Source organism: Cuculus canorus, chromosome 1 (assembly GCF_017976375.1).
Source record: "Cuculus canorus isolate bCucCan1 chromosome 1, bCucCan1.pri, whole genome shotgun sequence".
Taxonomy (NCBI): domain Eukaryota; kingdom Metazoa; phylum Chordata; class Aves; order Cuculiformes; family Cuculidae; genus Cuculus; species Cuculus canorus.
In genome coordinates this window covers 188614817-188632991 of record NC_071401.1, presented here as the reverse complement: position 1 = coordinate 188632991, position 18175 = coordinate 188614817, and the positions used below count along the sequence as shown (strand labels likewise).

Genomic DNA, 18175 nt, shown 5'->3' with positions numbered 1-18175 from the left:
GAGCATTATACAACAAATCAACTACAGCAGAACATCCTTTATTAAGTTGTAATTCTTCACTATGAAGATGTTTATAAAGAATGCTGACAACTAAGGAACCTGAGCTTAGCAAGTTACTTTGTACAATCCAGATGTATTTCAAGGCATTTCCGAAGAGTGATTTCTCCCTCCACCCTCAGGAGACTTTCCAATTGGTCTACTGACATAATTTTAGATTAAGAGGAAAAGGAGAATTTATTCAATGATCTGAATGATCTACAAATAAGCATTCTCTTTCACTGTCATTTAGGTGACATTGCAGAACATTCATTTAAGACTATTTTATAACTTCCATATTTGCCTTCTGAAGTCCTATACAAGAAAAAAAAATACAAGAGTAGCATTCTCTTGAGCACCAAACTAAATGCTACTGATTAATCTTGTTCGTACTGTCAGCAAGACAGTACAAATATTTGGATACTAAGGAGTTCAGTCCTTGACTATACTGAAAGACCTGTCAAAACAGAGTACACTTTACCAGAAAACTTAAGTTCCCCTGTAAACTATCGCAGTACACTTCACACAGCATTTGAATAGAAAAGCCAAAAAAACATTCGGCAAGGATAAAAAGGAGATCTCTTAGATATCTTGAAATAATTTTTTTATTCAAAGATATCCTGCAAGACTGATTTTTCAAGCGAGGTGTAGAGACAGTTTCGTATTCATCCTGCCACAAGCCAGAGAAGCATTACTCAAGTTATCATTCACACATCTAGCTAATACAAATCAGCTATCGGAAGAAACAAGTTAGATCACAGATTAGATTTTAAATTAAAAGAAACATGAAGTAATTATTGCTACTAGAACTAGAGCACAGTTCAGGTACTCAGTGGACCGAGAGACTGGAAGATAATATCTGTTTATTCTTGAAATAGTACGCATAAAATTGTTAACTATATGTATGCCAAATATGACTTGGTTCTGTACGTACATGTATGTCCAGGACACAGACAGGGAGCAACTTCACATCAATTAATTGAATGAGTTTATGATTGTGCTGCTGCCGAAATAGAAATTTTGGCACACTCAGCCCTTCAATCATTTCTTCTCATCGTTACTATGTCAGTACCACAAAATATGTGGTCCTGGCAATGACCTCGATTCAGTGATGCTCTGGGCAGAGCACCATGTGATTCCCTGACCGCTGATGTCGACAAGCAAGGTGTGCAACAGAAACATGCAACAATAGCAATGGAGACAGCTCTATGCAGTAGTAGTCCAGTCTCATACTAGTTTAAACATAACCTTCATCACAAGTTTAATGGCTCATTTATTTCACTAACATAGTTTTATAAAATTAGAGCAAACAAAGGTTTTTCCATCTACACAATCGTTACTAGCAGTGGAAAAAAAACCTTTTCTGACAAAGAAGGAATATTAAAATGAAAAAAAAATTAAGAGCTTCTGTGACATTTTTCTCTTGCTTGTGGAAGTATGAAAAACAAAGAATATGCAGGCTATCAGCAGCAGTAATCTTCCTGAATATCAAGTCCCAAATGACATGACCTTATGCAGCCCATGACTCAAATATATACAGCCCACTTTTCAGAAATTATAAGGTATAGGCATTATCTTAAGAAAGAAAGATCTCAATGCTGATTTTGAAGAACATGCTCTCAGTATCTATTCACAGATGCAGCAGTTCCCAGGTGACCTTGTTACTTGCCAGAAAATTGCAGGCAATAATAACACAAGTGCTTTATGGTATCACTGATGTGCAAAAAATAAACAGATACACTATATTTTATGCTATAACTGAGAATCTGTTTTTATGTAACTACAAAACTTTCTCCCATGAATTAAAAACCACCCAATCTCCTGTATCTACTGGAATAAGTGAGATTAAAGAAGATCCCCATTTGCTTTAAGGAATTTGCATTTTACAGGGTCAAGAGCTATTACTAAGAAAGTCAAATAAAGAAAACCCATGGGAGAAATAACTCATCCTGCTTTGGTAGATTAGTAGTAAGCTTGCAACAAATCTCTATGAGCCTCTTTCACATTTTCCAAAAGCTCATTTTTTTAGATCAAATCAGCTTTCTTTACAGTCATGGAGAGAAAATTTTATCAGGTCAGGTACTGAACTTTTACACATAATGCCTCACCAACACCCTTGACTGAGAACAACCTCCCCTCAAAAAAAATCCCAAACATCCAACTAAAACCTTTTATCAGAGGAGAATTTCTTTACTCTTTTCCTCTCCATTTTAAAGTTTCTTCAAAAAAGCAGTCCACTCTCAGAGGCAGAACTCAACATTTTTAATTTAAAGAAAAAAAAAAGGAACTCGCAAATAGTGGAGTCTGCTATCAATCTTAAATGCAGGGTTACTGCCATTTCCAATCTTCAGCTCTAGACTTCAATTTACATAGAAGGTTTACTGTCATGTCAATCATGGCACAGAACACACATAAGCATTTCAAAATGAAACAGAAACAACTGTAAATTAAGAAGAAAAAAAAAAGTAAGCCACAGATGAACAGCCTGATACTTCTTCACAGGTTTCTCACTGCCCTGAAAACTATGTTTATCAAGTTTCAACTTTTCCTCAGCAGCAGCACTTTGTTCTCAAACCACAATTAAAACTTCCACTAACTACCTACAGTGAGTAAGTTAGAATCTTCTTGCCCATACCAAATCAACTGAAGCAGGAAAAGTTAACTCCAGAAAGACAGAAGAACTTTGAAAAAAATGGTTGAGAAAACGAAGTCCGGTTAGTCCAAGAAATGCCAGGCTCTATACAAGTGTACGAAATGCTGCAACAGAATACAAGACTTGCGCATTTCAGATTGTAATCTTATCTTGTATTTCTGCTGAAACAAAAATAAAGCAGAACTTGTACAAAATTATTCTAAAGCAATTAAAACCTTATTATGTACAGCCTGATGCAAAACCAGGCTTATCCAAATATATAAGATGAAGTGCTGTATTAAAACCACAGCTGAAGAGGTGAGAAATAATAAAAACTGTTAAATAATTTCAACCACTAAAAATGTGGGAGCATTCAATAAAACAACTGCACACAGCACACCAGCACTTAGATAACACTATTTAGGTTCACTTTACCAAGCAAGGACTAATCAAGTCCTGACTTGTGCACTTACCCAGCATCAGTGATGTTAGTCTTCATTAAAGAAAAAATGCGCATTTTATTAAAATTACATAAATGCACAAAAATAATTGTTGGGTTTTTTTGTTCTGGTAGTATGCTTTACTTCTCCAAGGAAGAAAAGACTGGGTTTTGGGGAAGGGAAGAGGATGGAGATGGAAAGCTCTTAACTAACCTGCTCTCACAGAGCAGGTTCGAGGAATAAGAATGCTGGGATTGGTAAAAAGCTGCGACCAATTTGTGTCACAAACTACAACATGTACAACTTTATAACTTACGGAAATGGGGCAATGTACTGAATGAAGAGCATAGTTTCATATATGTCAAAGACTTCCTCCAACAGTGTTCATATTTTTTTGTTTTAAGGATGGCTGGTGTCTCCAACATGATCCAAAATAATTACTTCAAATGTAATAGTCTTTCTGCGTTCCAAAATGATCATTTAATTGGATTCCATTCCATGTTGAGGATAACAGAAAATAATTAGGATCCAAAGAGCATAAATACCCAGCATGATATTAGTTAATATGAGAACCTGGAAGACAGTGAAAAAGCCATTAAGTCTCTCTGAAAGGAAACAGAGCTTTGAAATAAACAAGCCACCTTACAGAAGCAGCCAGAGACAGTGAGAACGATACGAGTGTGCCATGTATTCTAACACTAGTAGCTAAATTTCTAAAGGGGCAAAAGTAGATTAAAAGTTTCACATTGACTCAGTCCTCTTTTCTTGAAAAAGAAAATATACGCAAGTAAATAAAATGGAAAGCATAGAATACAACCTCCACGTGTATGATATGCATCAAGAACATGTTTTTGAAATGTATATAAAAATCCCTTCAGTGAGAGAAGAAGAAGGATGACCCTAATTTAAGAGGATTTATGTACAGTTAGTTATGCATAGACAGGAAAAAGGAATATTTTAAGGTAATAAATAAACAGAAGTTATTGTTTTCTTAAACAGGCATACCTTGAAAATGGATGTATTGGAACAACAGGAAGGCAAATGTGAAGTGTTTAGCAAACCTTAGAGCAACCCTATAAATGTCTACTTCCAGCAGTAAATACTGGCATGCAGTAAGAACGTTAGACACAATTCTGCTTTTCAGAATACACAGATGAATGTCTGAGCATGTCAAAGTTTATAGTACTTAAAACAGTACATGCACAAAATGGGAGCCAGTTACTCACAAAGATAGTAAAGTTGGGTGGGAAGAGTCACATTTGAAACAAACCTTTTAAAACTTCTTAAAATTTGGTCACGGCCAATTGTTCAAAGAGAGCAAAGCAAGCTCATTGTGAGCCCCTGACATGGCACCTACACCCTAAAAAGCAGAAGCTTTCAAGATCCTGAACAGAAAAATTTAATCTTTATTGGCATAAGTTAACATAAGTTTCACGGCTCACAGAACAGTCAGTCTGACATGTTTCAAAAGAATGTTTGACATGTTTAAGAATTCATCCTGTAACTACTAGTTTTCTCTCACTTAATAACTACAGCTTCCACAAGATAAGGATCGTCTGTTGCTCTGTGCACTGCAACAACAGGATCACTGTATTGTAGGATGATGGTCAAGACATTTTAAAATATGCAACGGGAAGGCAGCACTAGTGGAGGAGTTTGAAAACATTCCAGAAAAATACAAAGGGGGGGAAAAAAGAGCATACGCAGGAACTTTTCTTAAAAAAATGTTTCACGACCTCTTCTAGAGAGTATCAGCTGTCCCAGTGGTACAGAAAAGACTGGTGTAGTAGTATAGTAGAAAATGCCATTAAAAAGTGCAAGCACAAACCATGAAGCATTTGAAACTAACTTTACAAATTCAATTCTTTAGTCAGCTCTAGTTTATATGATCTAGGACATGAAAAACACACATAGATGATTGTAAAATACAAGATTTATGTGCCTGAATCACACACGGATCAACAGTACATCATTCAGAATCAAAGAAATATAATGACTATAGAAAGTCAGTAATACTTAGAACAGTTTACTTGTAATTATCTCAGCAAAGAGTACTTATGAGGATTTAAGATCAGAAACTTTCTTCCAAACATTTCTTCCGAATTATGCAGTAAACAGTAAAGATCCTTAAGAAAAAATACTCTTACACATTTTCCACTTGTATTTTCTCTTAGCAAATTCTGATATAAATTAAAAGGAAGAAAATACAATAAATAATTATTTTTTGTTTTATACCATGAAAAAGCACAGCAATTACCTAATTGCATCAAAAACCTAGTGCCTAGCAGCCTCTCAGAGCAGCCCAGTAGGACCTACAGAAGCAGGCTATTCCATTTCCTAAATGGAACTAACTTATTATTCTTAAATTACTATTTAAAGGATTTTATACAGATCTTTTACCAACATTTTTTTTTTTAACTTCCTTGAAAGTAAATGCTTCCCCGTAATTGTGAGAACACCACTGCTGGGCATGGCATCCAAAGAAAAGGAAGCAGATGGTCAGGTGAACTCCAGAGCTCTCCTACATAAACACATCCAGCAACCCTACTCTAGTAAAAAGGGAACAAACCTTTTCCCACTTACTGGCCTTTTACAACTACTTAGAAAAAACAGTCTTTACTTTGTGCTTAATTCTAAAACAAAGAATAGAAACCGAAACTGAGCTGCCATTTGAGAGAAAGATGAAGGCAGGAACACTCACCAGAGATCTGTCACTCCTGAGATGATAGACAGGCCAACACAACAAAATGTACGTCCTTGACTTAAGCAGTTACTTACATTAAGTTCTATGACTGCATTTTTTTCACCTAATTTTTCAGGCTTTTTGTATCTTGAGGTTATTTCACGCAGGGAGATGAAAACTTCAAATGATTCAGTATAAAGGAGGCAATGTTATACTAACAGCGTGGAACAGCCCCCTTCTGTGATAGCTGGCACTGTACTTGAGGATGTGCCCTTTCAGAATTCTTTAAGAGACGCTAACTTCACACTAAAAACTTATTTCAGCCTAGCAAAAATTAACACTGCCTGCAATTCAGGATTGCCTTCCTGACTCCAATGAAAGGAGCCAAAAAGACAAAACAAGATGTCTCACTGCTCATACAGTCAATCTGGCAGTGCCTGAAGCATTATCAAGTGACCATAATCAAGGGCTCTTACACATCAACCCAGCTTTGCTGTTCTTAGGCAGCACTGAATACAAAGCTAAAACAATACTGACTTGTGTATTCACATCTTTACCTCGAATCAGATGAATCTATAGCATGTTCCCCCCCTGCCATCCCCTTAGACATAACATACTCTCATTTTCAACAAAAAATATTTTTATAGAACTGATAAGTACCTAGCCATTCTTATCAGCAGAAAGGTCAGTTCTCAACATCTGCTTTTGTCTGTATTTTTTTCCAATGAGATGTTGTTAGAATGTAATTACCGAGTGACAGATGTATTGTTATGGATTTGGAAGGAGTGGAAGAGGGAAAAATAAAGGAAGAAAAGAGAAGTAAAAAGGCAGGAGGACAGAAAACAAAATGAAAGCAGGAGAACAGTTACCTTATTAGGACAGCATGACCAATCAGCACTGGTTTGGTATCAACAAAATAAAAGCAACTTCCTTTTAGGTATTCTACCTATTCTTGAGGAATACACATTTCTTTGTATGGGAAACCTTAAACACTAGTCAGCAAAATCAAGGGAGAAGCAAAGTGTGAGATTCAAGTCCCTGAATTAGTCCCAAGTTTCCTTATCAGCTGCTTAACAAAAACAATGGGAAGAAAGGGCAGTTGAATTTTTGGAGGAAGCATATTGCTCACCACCAACACTTCAATTAATAACCTCATTAAAAACTGTGTTCTTGCAGTTGCGTATAAATTATATACAACTGGAATTGAAAGAATTTTATATAGAATAAACTGATTACAAGGCAAGAATGTTATTGTTCAAGCAGTCTACCTTTAAAAGAAGTTTACTAAGTTTACCTGTCAAGAACCAGAGTTCACTAAGTCTTTCTTTGCCGTCTGTATTCGAAGTACATAAACGCTATGTGCCTCCTTCAACAAACAATGAATGCTACCATCTTTTGGGGTGTCCTTGTAAACAAACAGCTGAAAAGCAGTTGCCATTAAAATGTAACACTACACAGTATTAAGTAATACTAATACTACATCTATTAAATTCTGAAATACAAGACGGTTAGATTGTAATTCCCATCTCTTTATGCTGGCTAACACTTGTATCAACCTAATACTAATTTTCATAAACTTGAGTAATTATCAAAAAACCCCACAAATAAACCAACCAGCCTTTATTGGCATCATCTTTCCTGACTGCTTTTAATATTTTTTCATTAAGTACCATTACAATTTATTACATCAGTTCCTATCATGATCTAGCTACAAGAAGAACATTGCAAGGAATAAGCAGTATAGTTTCACGTAGAACAACAGCTAATAATACAAGAGAGAGTCTTCTCAATATCCCAGATTTACAGGATTAAATGTCTTTCCCTAAATCAGCTAGAGATATTGCTCTTACTTAGAAGGTAAGGAAGTTTTAATTCATCAATGTTACGATTACATCTGAGATTTAGAATGTTAGAGAAAAAAATAAAATTTCATTTTTAAAACACTAACACTACATTTTCTCATAGCACGAGCAAATGTCAGTTCCCATCTGTTCCATCTGAAAAGAGTGCACAAACATACACGTAAAAACAAAATCACGGTTCAAACGTCATTTCCGCTGTATTGCTTCTTGCAGAAATTATTTCAGTCCTACTTGCTTCAAGGATCCCTACTTCCTATTTGACATTTACAAGCAAAAAGGAAATCTTGTCTGAGGTCTGATTTGAAAGGGTTAGTAAATATCTTCCCAGGAGCTTTTGACAAAGTAGCCTAGCAACTTGGACAATAGGTTTTTCTTTGATGGTATAACTGCCACAAATTATTTTCTAAATAAGTTTTCCTCCCTACAAAGGAGCTTTCAGGATGAAGATATCCTTTTACTACAAATTCCTGATTTTGCTTATAGTACCACCTTGAACTTCAGGTCTAGCACCCCAGGAGGGCAGAATACCATGCCTCATTTAAATGTCTGTGGAAGATTCCTGGTTCAGAAAATAACACAGGCACAGAAAAACTGTGTAAACAAGTAAATGATCAAAGCCTGATAAAACACTTGGATTCTCCTGAATTTTGAGAAGTTTGCTCTATCAGAACAGAAAAAGCTACAAATATATCTCAAATGGAGGAATAGCAATTTATTCTTTATGCATTTACACGCTAGTATGCTTCCTTTGCTACTTCAAGTGAATACATGTCATTGTGCAGGAAAAGAATGAGAAGTAATATTTATCCAGCTGACTTAAAGAATAATCAGAAATCAGAAACACATTTCAGAAGAAAAGGATTCAGACAGCACGTACGATACCATAAAAAGAGTATATACTATCATAATTACTCTTCATTAAGGATCTTCCTCTACGCATGTAACTACAGAGTCTATTCTCATCTAGACGGGGAAAAAAAGGGGAAAGAAAATTAGAAGGAAACACATAAGCCCCCACAAAACCTTTTCTGAGACACATTCATCTTGCAATCTATCATACTGTGGGAATTGTCTCACTCTCTCTCTCTCCTCATAGCAGAATGATCCCTGTAATTTTGACTTCCATTTTCAGTGCCAGAAGGTAGTGTTGAGAGTCACTGGATTGATTTTTATGACCATCTATCTCTTAAATCAGACTTGTAAGTGACTATATGTGGGTTGGACTGGATGACCTTTAAAGGTCACTTCCAACACAAACCACTCTATGACTTTATGATGTTCCAAACAAGTCAAATATAATCATGATTTGATAAACACTGCTTATGTACCTGATCAAAAGACTTCACAATCTATAGTCCTGTGAATTTGAAAGTAGGTCATCTATACTCAGCCCCAAAATCATGGCAAGTGTGTTCTTAATCCATAGTGTGGATCCCAAAATTGACTATTTTTTTTTTAAATACCTTCAATAAATCCCACAGTTCTCTGACTACTATCTGCACCACACAGAAAAATTAGTGTTAAATAACACAGATGAAGCACATTTGGGAACTATGGCATTTCATTTCTCAGAAATCCAAACCTGAGCCAATAAATGAGTTAAGCATTCAAAAAACCTCCAACTGCCAGAATACAATAAAAAGCTCCAAAATTTCTGCAGCATCAAGAAAAACACAGGGACATCTAGAAATATTTTTAAGTATCACAGAAAATTCAGTTATACTATCTTAGAAAACACAGCAATCATAAGTTGAGTGCTAATAATTAGTATCTTAAAAATAAAAGAATAGACAGTGTTTTGAAACAAATCACAAGGTTTAGGACCCAAGAAAAATTTCTCATGTATTAATGCACAAATTATGCACACACACACTTTACAAGCCTTGAAAAAGGACAACCCCCCATTTATCTCATTGTTCAAGCCTCATCATTCTTGACCATGTTACTTAAAGTCCTTCTATTCTAAAAACATAAATCAAGAAATAAGTGAAGGATTTTTAATGGTGGGGAAGTTAATACTGTAGTTCTTTAGATGAAATACACCCAAGAGGAATATTTATTCTCTTAAATGTCATTGCGATTGCTGACTGGCATAAAACAGTTTCCTTCCCCCACTTTCTGCCTTGTGCACTCACTTTATTCCATATGGGTTACAAAAAATTCTACTCTAGTTCTCCAAATTCTCCCAGAAATTTCTGTCCAAAGCTTAACTACGCCAAATACAAATAAAGGTATGCAGCCTTCCTGAATTTAAAAAATCTCTCTCCTTAATTTGCTTCATTTTCTCAGCAAATGTCAAGGTTTCTCACTGGCCTATCACTCCATGAAAAACCAAAACCAACTGAAAAAAAAACCCACCTCTCAAAACCAAGCAAAAATGCAACTGCAATGTCCCCAATTCTAGTAGTGTTCTAATAAAATTTCACTTTCTCAGTTTCTTTGGTACTTATAGGCTGCTGTGCAGCCTGTTTATCCTGACAACTCATCAGTCAAACTCCTGCAGCCCCTGTGTCTCTGTACTGACAAACAAGAAGCCAGGGCATAATTCCTTTCAAGTCTTCACAAGCCAACGCTTTGTTTGTTTGCATATACACCTTAAAATGCTCTATGTTTTTAAACTTCCCACATGCAAACAGATGAAGTTTTTGGACACTGAGAAGCGCTGAAATAACTAAAATTCACATCGGATTTTACAGGAAACAATCACTTTGTAGCTAAAGAAAAAAAAACCCAATAGTTTGAATTCAAAGTGTAAGGGCATCAGATCTGTCAGTATTTAGACAAACTACTGCATTTTACTCACAAATATATGCATGCACTATCATTCCTGTCCATGTTAACCAGACAAGTAATTATGTCAGTTAGCTGTTTTTACTGAGCAACCTCTAGTTATTTTGTTATTACTAAGAGGTCATAACATTATATTCTTAGTTATGCATCTTTAACTTCTTCTATTTAGAGATTGGAAATTGAATGCTGCACATATGAAGCCTAACTTTTAATGAAATTAACCTGTACTCCAGACAGCCAAAGCCTGAAATTCAAATCTCCTCCCCTAGAGGAGACCCCATAAGGAGCCACGTGGCGCTCTCCCTTCACTTCGATGGGAGCAGCCTGGACCGCGCACGGGCTGCCGTACATTGATGGGGGGATTCTTCTCTCTTTCTCTCTCTCTCTCTCTCACATTACCTTACTGTTCCTGCTTTGGTATCGGTGTGTGTCAGATAGAATCCGAGTGACCTTTCTTGCGTTCAGGGATCAGATTGTGATCTGGACAGGTTGGAATCTTGTTTTCTTGCACCTTTGGGAAGTTGCACCCCCGTATCTCAGCTGTGCACCCGAATACTTTGGTCTGGTTATTTTGGTTGAAGCCAGAATAAATTTTGCTTCCAATTTTCGCCCTGAAAGCGACCTTGTCCGCCTCCAGATTGCGGCACAGATAAACGAACCCTCCTTCCCTCTACCTTTCGACCGTACAGGTCGAGAGAGCTCAGGTGCCAGCTGATAGCCTGTGACACCACATTTGCTGTATACTGACAACTGTATGCAAAGTGCACATTAAGAAATTATAAACTCCGCCACCGCTCCCAAAAAATCCCGCAATTTTTACTATCTTAAATACTCTTATTCAGTGATCCATATTATAAATATTTGTTTACATCCATTTCAATGTCTTGAGAAAATATGCGTAGCTGGGAGCAAGAAGAATATTAATGTTAGGTTTCACCGAAATATTCTATTACTGCTAACTAGCCAAGAAATAATAATCAACGTAATAGGGATATAATCATCACTATTTGCAATACTAATTCTATGATAAGTTAAACTGATTGCTTTAAGACAGTATATTCTAAATTCTTAGTTTCTAATTGAAAGAGAGTATCAACTCACTAAATGCAAATTACTACCCTAACTTCCTGAATATTTAAAGTTGAGTGATTAAAAACAAAACCATGAAAATTTAATCTGATGTAGCATTTTACAATGCTCAAAAGGTATCTTAAAACAAGACATTTGTTCTACAAGTTTATCTCACCTATACACAACTGACAGGCAAATTTTTAAATCATTGGCAAAATCCACTTTCCATCCATTCATCACTTTTATTTTTCTCAAATACAATAAGAGCACCAACTAATGTCCTGACAAACAGGATTCATCTTTGTAACAGAAGATCACGGTGAGTGTGCAATTATATTTTTAAGAGGTCATTGAACTTGTCACGGTTAAGATTTGACATGCAAGAAGTTCAAGCATCATACATCCATCTCTGATGTGACCAAAATTCCTTAAGTAAAATCAATCTATCTTCCTTTTGAGGTTGCTAAATACTAAAGGAAGCAAAACTAAGACACATCAAGTGAGTATAGGAAATTTTTAAACATCTCTCCGCTACACAGTTTTCGATTTCCACATAGCAACTATGGAGAAAGATGTGCTACATATGTAAGAGATAACATCCAAGCAGAACACTAAGAAATTAAAATGTAAGGTTATATTATAGTATTGCTTGTATCTTTTAAATGAGAATTCACATATTAAGGAAGGTTTTACAGTTCGTTTTGGAGGTTCACTTTTAATCCTAATTCCACACAGAGAAAATGACAGATTTTAAATCTGTCAGACAGAATCTCTTTTTGGTCATCCACTAAATCAGTTTTCCTATACAATAAAAACACTTTTTCCCTCCAAAAAACAATTCACAATGTTTAAGATAAAAATTTCAAGAAATTAGTACCAATTCCTGATGCAATCTAGTATAAAATTATTCACTCCGCATGTGATAAAATGCAATCTGTATAAAAGTACCACAATGAGATTATCTTGACTAAAGACTGGTAAATTGGAATGTTTGAGAACTAAAACTTTTTATATCATTAATGAAGATTATCCATTTTTATCATCACACTACCTTCACCCGATTCCTACTTCAGGGCTGAAGTAGTAGGTTAAATTTGCATGACCTTTCCAAGCTGGTATGAAAAGGAACTGAAACTGGAGCTTTCCAAAGAGATGAAACAAACAAACAAAACCATAAAATAATCCCCACGCTCCTGTACCAAATGTTACTTATCATTATCTCATGCTATGATTGCAGCATTAATTTTCCTTCTCACTTGATCAATCAAACAATCAAATAAAAAAACCCCAAAATTAAAAAAAAACACAAAAGAACCAAACAACCCTCCAGCTCCTTACTCCCCCCGAGCCATAAAAAAAAAAAACAAAAACAGCTTTTGCAGCACATCTTTGCAATACATGTTCAAATTAAATTCCTGTATCTTTCGTTCAATGACACACACAAAAAAATCACATGTAGATTTTATACCTACACATGGGTTATCAAAATGACATTGACAAGTTTTCTTTCAAACACAATATAAAAGCAATGGTCACAGATAACATTAAGGAAATATATTTAAGTAATTTCCTGATGCTGCTGATCTTCCTCCAAGAGGGTTTTATTCAAGCTTCTCCAATAAAAAGAACTACTGTTTGCTAAGAAAAATGTACAGAAAAATGCAATGTTTTCAACTGTACTGCATCACTGTATCGTTAACTTTTTTTTAATGTTCTTTACAGAAGTCTCAACAAGACCATAACTTATGCTTACATTATTCAACTTTATTTATTTAAAGAAAAGAAATAAGGAAATGTCATTATACATTGGGATTTTAACACTTCCATAAAATACATGGGTATAGAAACCACCCCATACAGTCATCAGTTTAAAAAATGTGACAATATACTTGGCGTAACACTACAGCAAAATGAAGTCATACTTTGAACACGTATTTCCCGTGCTCTGCCTCATAAGAGTTGTAGTTTTGGCACCATATATACAGTTTCCATGTAATTTAACTTAGAATTTCCAAAAAAGCAGCTTATTCACTATTCTTATTGGTTGCAACAAAAGGAAATAAAAAACAGCTTGAAAAAAAAATCACCCACCCAATACATGTAAATTAGAAGATTCCATTAAGGTGAATACTATGAAAAAGTAAACTTGGTTCACTAGGTCTTGTTGTATGGGGCCAAGACAAAAAAGTATCAGTAATTTTCTGAACTGTAACTACATCTGACTACTCAGCTATGAGAAAGCATTGTTCAAGTGCTAAAATCTGAAGATTAACAATTACATATATGTCAAAAAACTATCAGGTATGTTAACTTTCAAGATACATCCATTCAAATAAGTTTTATAAGATTTACCTGTATCCAAGCGCTTTACAGGGGACTCATCATCAACCTCAGAATCTCCACAAGCACTCCTTGATCTTTTCCTTGGGTGCAGAAGTGTCTCCAACCTTGGAAGGACTACAGACAAAAAGGTTTTGGTCCCTAGCTGTGGAGAAGTTGGCTGGGTTTCAGTGTTCTTTGCAGACTTTTGGGGGCTTATACTTTTCGATTTGCAGAAGAGAATGGATGTACGTCTGTTTACATCAGTTGATGACTCAGCTACAGCAGAAACAGTCGACTCATTGAGATTACTGTCAAGTAAGTGTTCTGGAGTGTGTCCATTTATTTCTTTCTGAATGGAAGTGCTATATAATTCATTATCAAATTTTACTCTTTTGTAAAGCTTACTCTGCTCTGGATTGAGTTCTACTGGTTTGAGGGTTGGTGGTTCTGAATTAGTCTCCAAGTTTGAAGGAAGAGGTAATGCATCTGATGGTTCAAGTTTAGGGGGAGATTTATCTCCTGAAAAAATTATAAATAGAGTGTGATTTTTGAAAACTTGTAGTTATAAAGTCTACTATAAAACTCACTATAAATGTGCAGCCCACCAAATAAATTGTTGTTTGGAAACAAAGCATAACATTTTAAAAACAAACCTTGTCTAGTAACAATCTGTCCTAGTTAGTAGTTTCTACTTTTATACTGGGACTGTAACACGGATAGAAAAGTGTGTGTTTATAGATGGTGTTAACAGTTTACACCTGGACAAATACTTCTTACTTGTCATGCAGTTAGGTTAGTTTCATTACCTAAATGTAAGAAATCTATTTTTTTAAATAGAAAGCTGGGGTGGTGGATGATTATCTGTTAAATGCAATTACACTGCCATTCAAGTAAAACTTTGGAGAAAAGATATTTTTATCAACTTCACCTTATCAATATTCACCTTAGCTGCCCAAGACAAATTTTAGCAGATAAGCATTAAGGGGAAAAAAAAATATTCGTAATCTAATCTACCAGAGTGAGCTAAAATGTGGTATAAAATTTACAGAAAAGCAAGATTCGCAAAACTGCTTTACAGTTGTGACTAGAAGTTTTATCTACCAAAAAGAAATAAAAAAGGAGAGAAAAATCACTCCTCACTCCCAAAGTCTTGCTGCTTGATTAGCCACTATTCAGCAAATACACATTTGACAATGCAGACTTGATAGGAAAACCCAACCTCTAACATTTTTAATTCTTCTCCTCCCTCCTTCTCTCCTTTCAACATGATGACCCGGCTAATTCTAATAATTCCGTGCTGGGAAAAGACAATGGAGATATAACTCTGAGCAAATAAACTAGTTTCAGCTTCTCATCTGTAGTGATGGGAAAGAAAATGAACAATGATACTGTTGCAGCATGCCCAAGTACAAGTAGAACTCCCTAACCCATAGATATCAACTAAAAAGATGTTTAAACCTCCTTTCTAGCTTCCAGAAGAATCTTTTAAGGGATTAATTAATAAGAAGAGAAAAGATGCTTATTCTGGAGTAACTGTATGATATCAACACAATATTTATGCTGTCACATGAAATTTTAAAATTTAGTTCATTTTTCTATGCCACCTGAAAAAAAGGTGTAAAACCCCAAGGGTTTAAACCCTGTATCTGTAGTGGATTAAGTACTACCCCTACACTGTTCTGGTTTTCACTCAGCAATACTTACTTAGAAATCAATGACTTCTAAGTGCAGAAAAACCTCATTGTTGAAAGGGTATTTGAAAACAGCATAGTTCATAATAAAAAACTGTTTAAGAGAGATGATACTTTCATCCTTTGAAGCCATGCAAGTATTCGAATTGGTAAATAGTATTTCAGGAAGACATTTAGAACTAAATATACTGTCAGATAAGCACATTTGAAGTACCACCAATTAAGAAAAACCCTGCAGTTTACAATGTCCAAGGTGACTTCTTTGTGACCAAATTGTGATTTGCTTACAGTTAATTACAAAATACTCACAAAAAGATTAAGCACAGGAAAACACTTGAGAACTATTTAGAATTATTCAGAACCTTAAATTCACAGAGTTTTCTGGTATCATATTTTCCACATGATCAGAAACTGAAAACGGAATTGCAAGGGGATAATTCACAGCTGGAAGTCCACTCCTGTAGAGATCCCTCCACTACTTTCCTCATCTGCCTTTTCGGTAATTTGGGTTTTTAACTCCTCTAAGTACATTCCCTTTCAGAAACAAAACTTGAACTAAGTGACTATTACTCTTCACTAGATCACAACTGAAACAAGAAAGCCAATCATCTCTGTATCATGCTCTTCTTTATGTTTGGTTGTATTTTATTTTTAAGTGTACTGTAAATGTGAGAAAACACCTACTGCTCGCTTTTGGACTAACTTTTGCTCAGCAGCTGCAGAGAAGGCCTTTGTAATAAAAATGTTAAGCTACATGTAAAAAAAAAAAAAAGTTAAGTTTTTTCATTATTTGCCAGAAAGTACATTACTAAAGAAGTATGTTCAGTAGCATCATCATTTGAAGAGCGAAACAAGCCCAAGTAATAATAATAAAAATCATTAAATGTTTGAAGAATACTTCACAGCCTCAGAACAAGATAAGCATGCTGATGCATGCATTTCTATTGTTGTTTTTCAAATCGAGAGCAAGTTGTATGTTTGAAGAGCATCCTCTCAGTCACACTAAGAATTCAACATCAAGTTGCTGTTTGAATGGCAGTTAAGGACAGTCAGTTATTTTTTTGACTTCACCTTTCAAAAATTTCGATAGTATCAAGCTGCACCAGACACAGACTGTTTTACTTATTATCATGCTTCCACTTTCCCTTGAGCTTTTTCCTCCCCCTGTTCAATGCAGTTAATCAAAATGAAACACATTTCTAACTCTCCTGAAGAAAAACAGGGTAGTTTTCTTAGAGAAGAGCTCATCATAAAACTTATCACGAAAGCTGCTTTTCATTAGAGAGACTAGATTTTCTTCGCGTTACGCAGAAATGAGCAATAAAGACCTTTAACTGATTCAAAAGCTAAAATAGCAAATAAAATATTCAATTGAAATATAAACCTAGGACTTTCTACTCTACTGCTCTCATTGAAATCAATGGGAGTTAGCTGAGAGCTGATGCAGTTCTGACACCAGTGTTTTGAGGAGGAAGATAAGTACAAAGGGAAGGACTGGTTAGATAGAGCTGACACAATCCTAGAACATGAAGTTTGTTAAGTCCTATGAATAGTTAGATTTAAAAAAAAAAAAAAGAAAAGAAAAGAAAAAAACCTGCAAACCTACCCTCCAACCTCCCCAGAGTCTGAAGTAGAGAATAAAAAGACAAAACAACAGCCAGAGTCTTCAGCACCATTGATCTAGGCTCACATGATCCCCAATACATATTCTGGCACTTCAGTGCATTTCCGAAAACAGAAAGATGCTTTCCACTTAGGTATTTCCAACTTTTTCCTTGTTTGAGATTGTTTAAACTTTAATTTCTCAACACCTACATTTTTAAAAAGTTTTGTTACTGTGAAAAATAATGGATGGTAGTTCTGTTTAAAAAGATCACTCTCATCGTCTTAAAATATTTGTTGTGATTAAGTGGCTATTTGTTAACTTAAAATTAAATATAATATTCATTTATTACACCCTAACTCACATAATTAAAGCATCTGATTGAATGGGTCCAGAACAGTACTAATTTAAAATCTTACCTTCTTCTTCTCCATCTTGTTCTAACGCTGCAGTTTCTTCTTCAAAACTTCCAATACCTGTTTCTATTTGAGGAGCTTGGTTGTGTTGCTGACTTAGTTTGTTGCGAATAATGCCGATTTCTTTCTTTAACAGCTTTGCTCTTTTGCTCCTTGACCCACTGGATTTCATTGCACAGGTGAGATCAAGTTTTTCTAGCAACTCTCTTAGCTGTTCTTCCAAGGACATATGTGCTCTGTTCACAGGATTCAGTAACCTATCCACTGAAGCCAAAACACGTATAATTGAAAATGCATTAGTGTTTCCCAGAATATTAACAACTATAATACCGTCAGGAGGGGAAAGAAATAATCATTTTCCAGAATCAACAAGCTACTTGGATTACAGTCTTAGAAGCTCTGCTGCTATAAGTAAAGAAATGTTGAACAAAATTCCTACTGTATAATTACTATTCTTGAACAGCATTTTGCTGAAGAAAACTAAGTAGTAGAGGAAAGAACTAAAAGGTTAGAAGGAAGATGTAATTAATCCTTCACACCCTAATAGATGATTTCCTTCTTGTCAAAGAGAAGGGCAATAGTATGGTTATAAAAGAAACGTGTTAATTTTTCTCCTTTACTGCCAAAAC

The 18175-nt window shown here is 35.3% G+C and overlaps 1 protein-coding gene across 11 annotated transcripts in view; it reads right to left on the bottom strand.

Moving 5' to 3' along the window:
* Window positions 1-18175, bottom strand: part of BRD1 (bromodomain containing 1) — a 68420-nt gene that overhangs the window by 11778 nt on the left and 38467 nt on the right. For 9 of the 11 annotated variants that reach the window (XM_054052375.1, XM_054052397.1, XM_054052358.1 and 6 more), the window contains 2 exons: window positions 17550-17810; window positions 13867-14355 (listed from right to left, as the gene is read on the bottom strand). In XM_054052375.1, the coding sequence (XP_053908350.1) occupies window positions 13867-14355; window positions 17550-17810 (750 nt within the window). Of the gene's footprint in view, window positions 1-3518; window positions 3682-13866; window positions 14356-17549; window positions 17811-18175 lie in introns of those variants that run through there. The other 2 variants (XM_054052431.1, XM_054052416.1) reach the window with 2 other exon arrangements.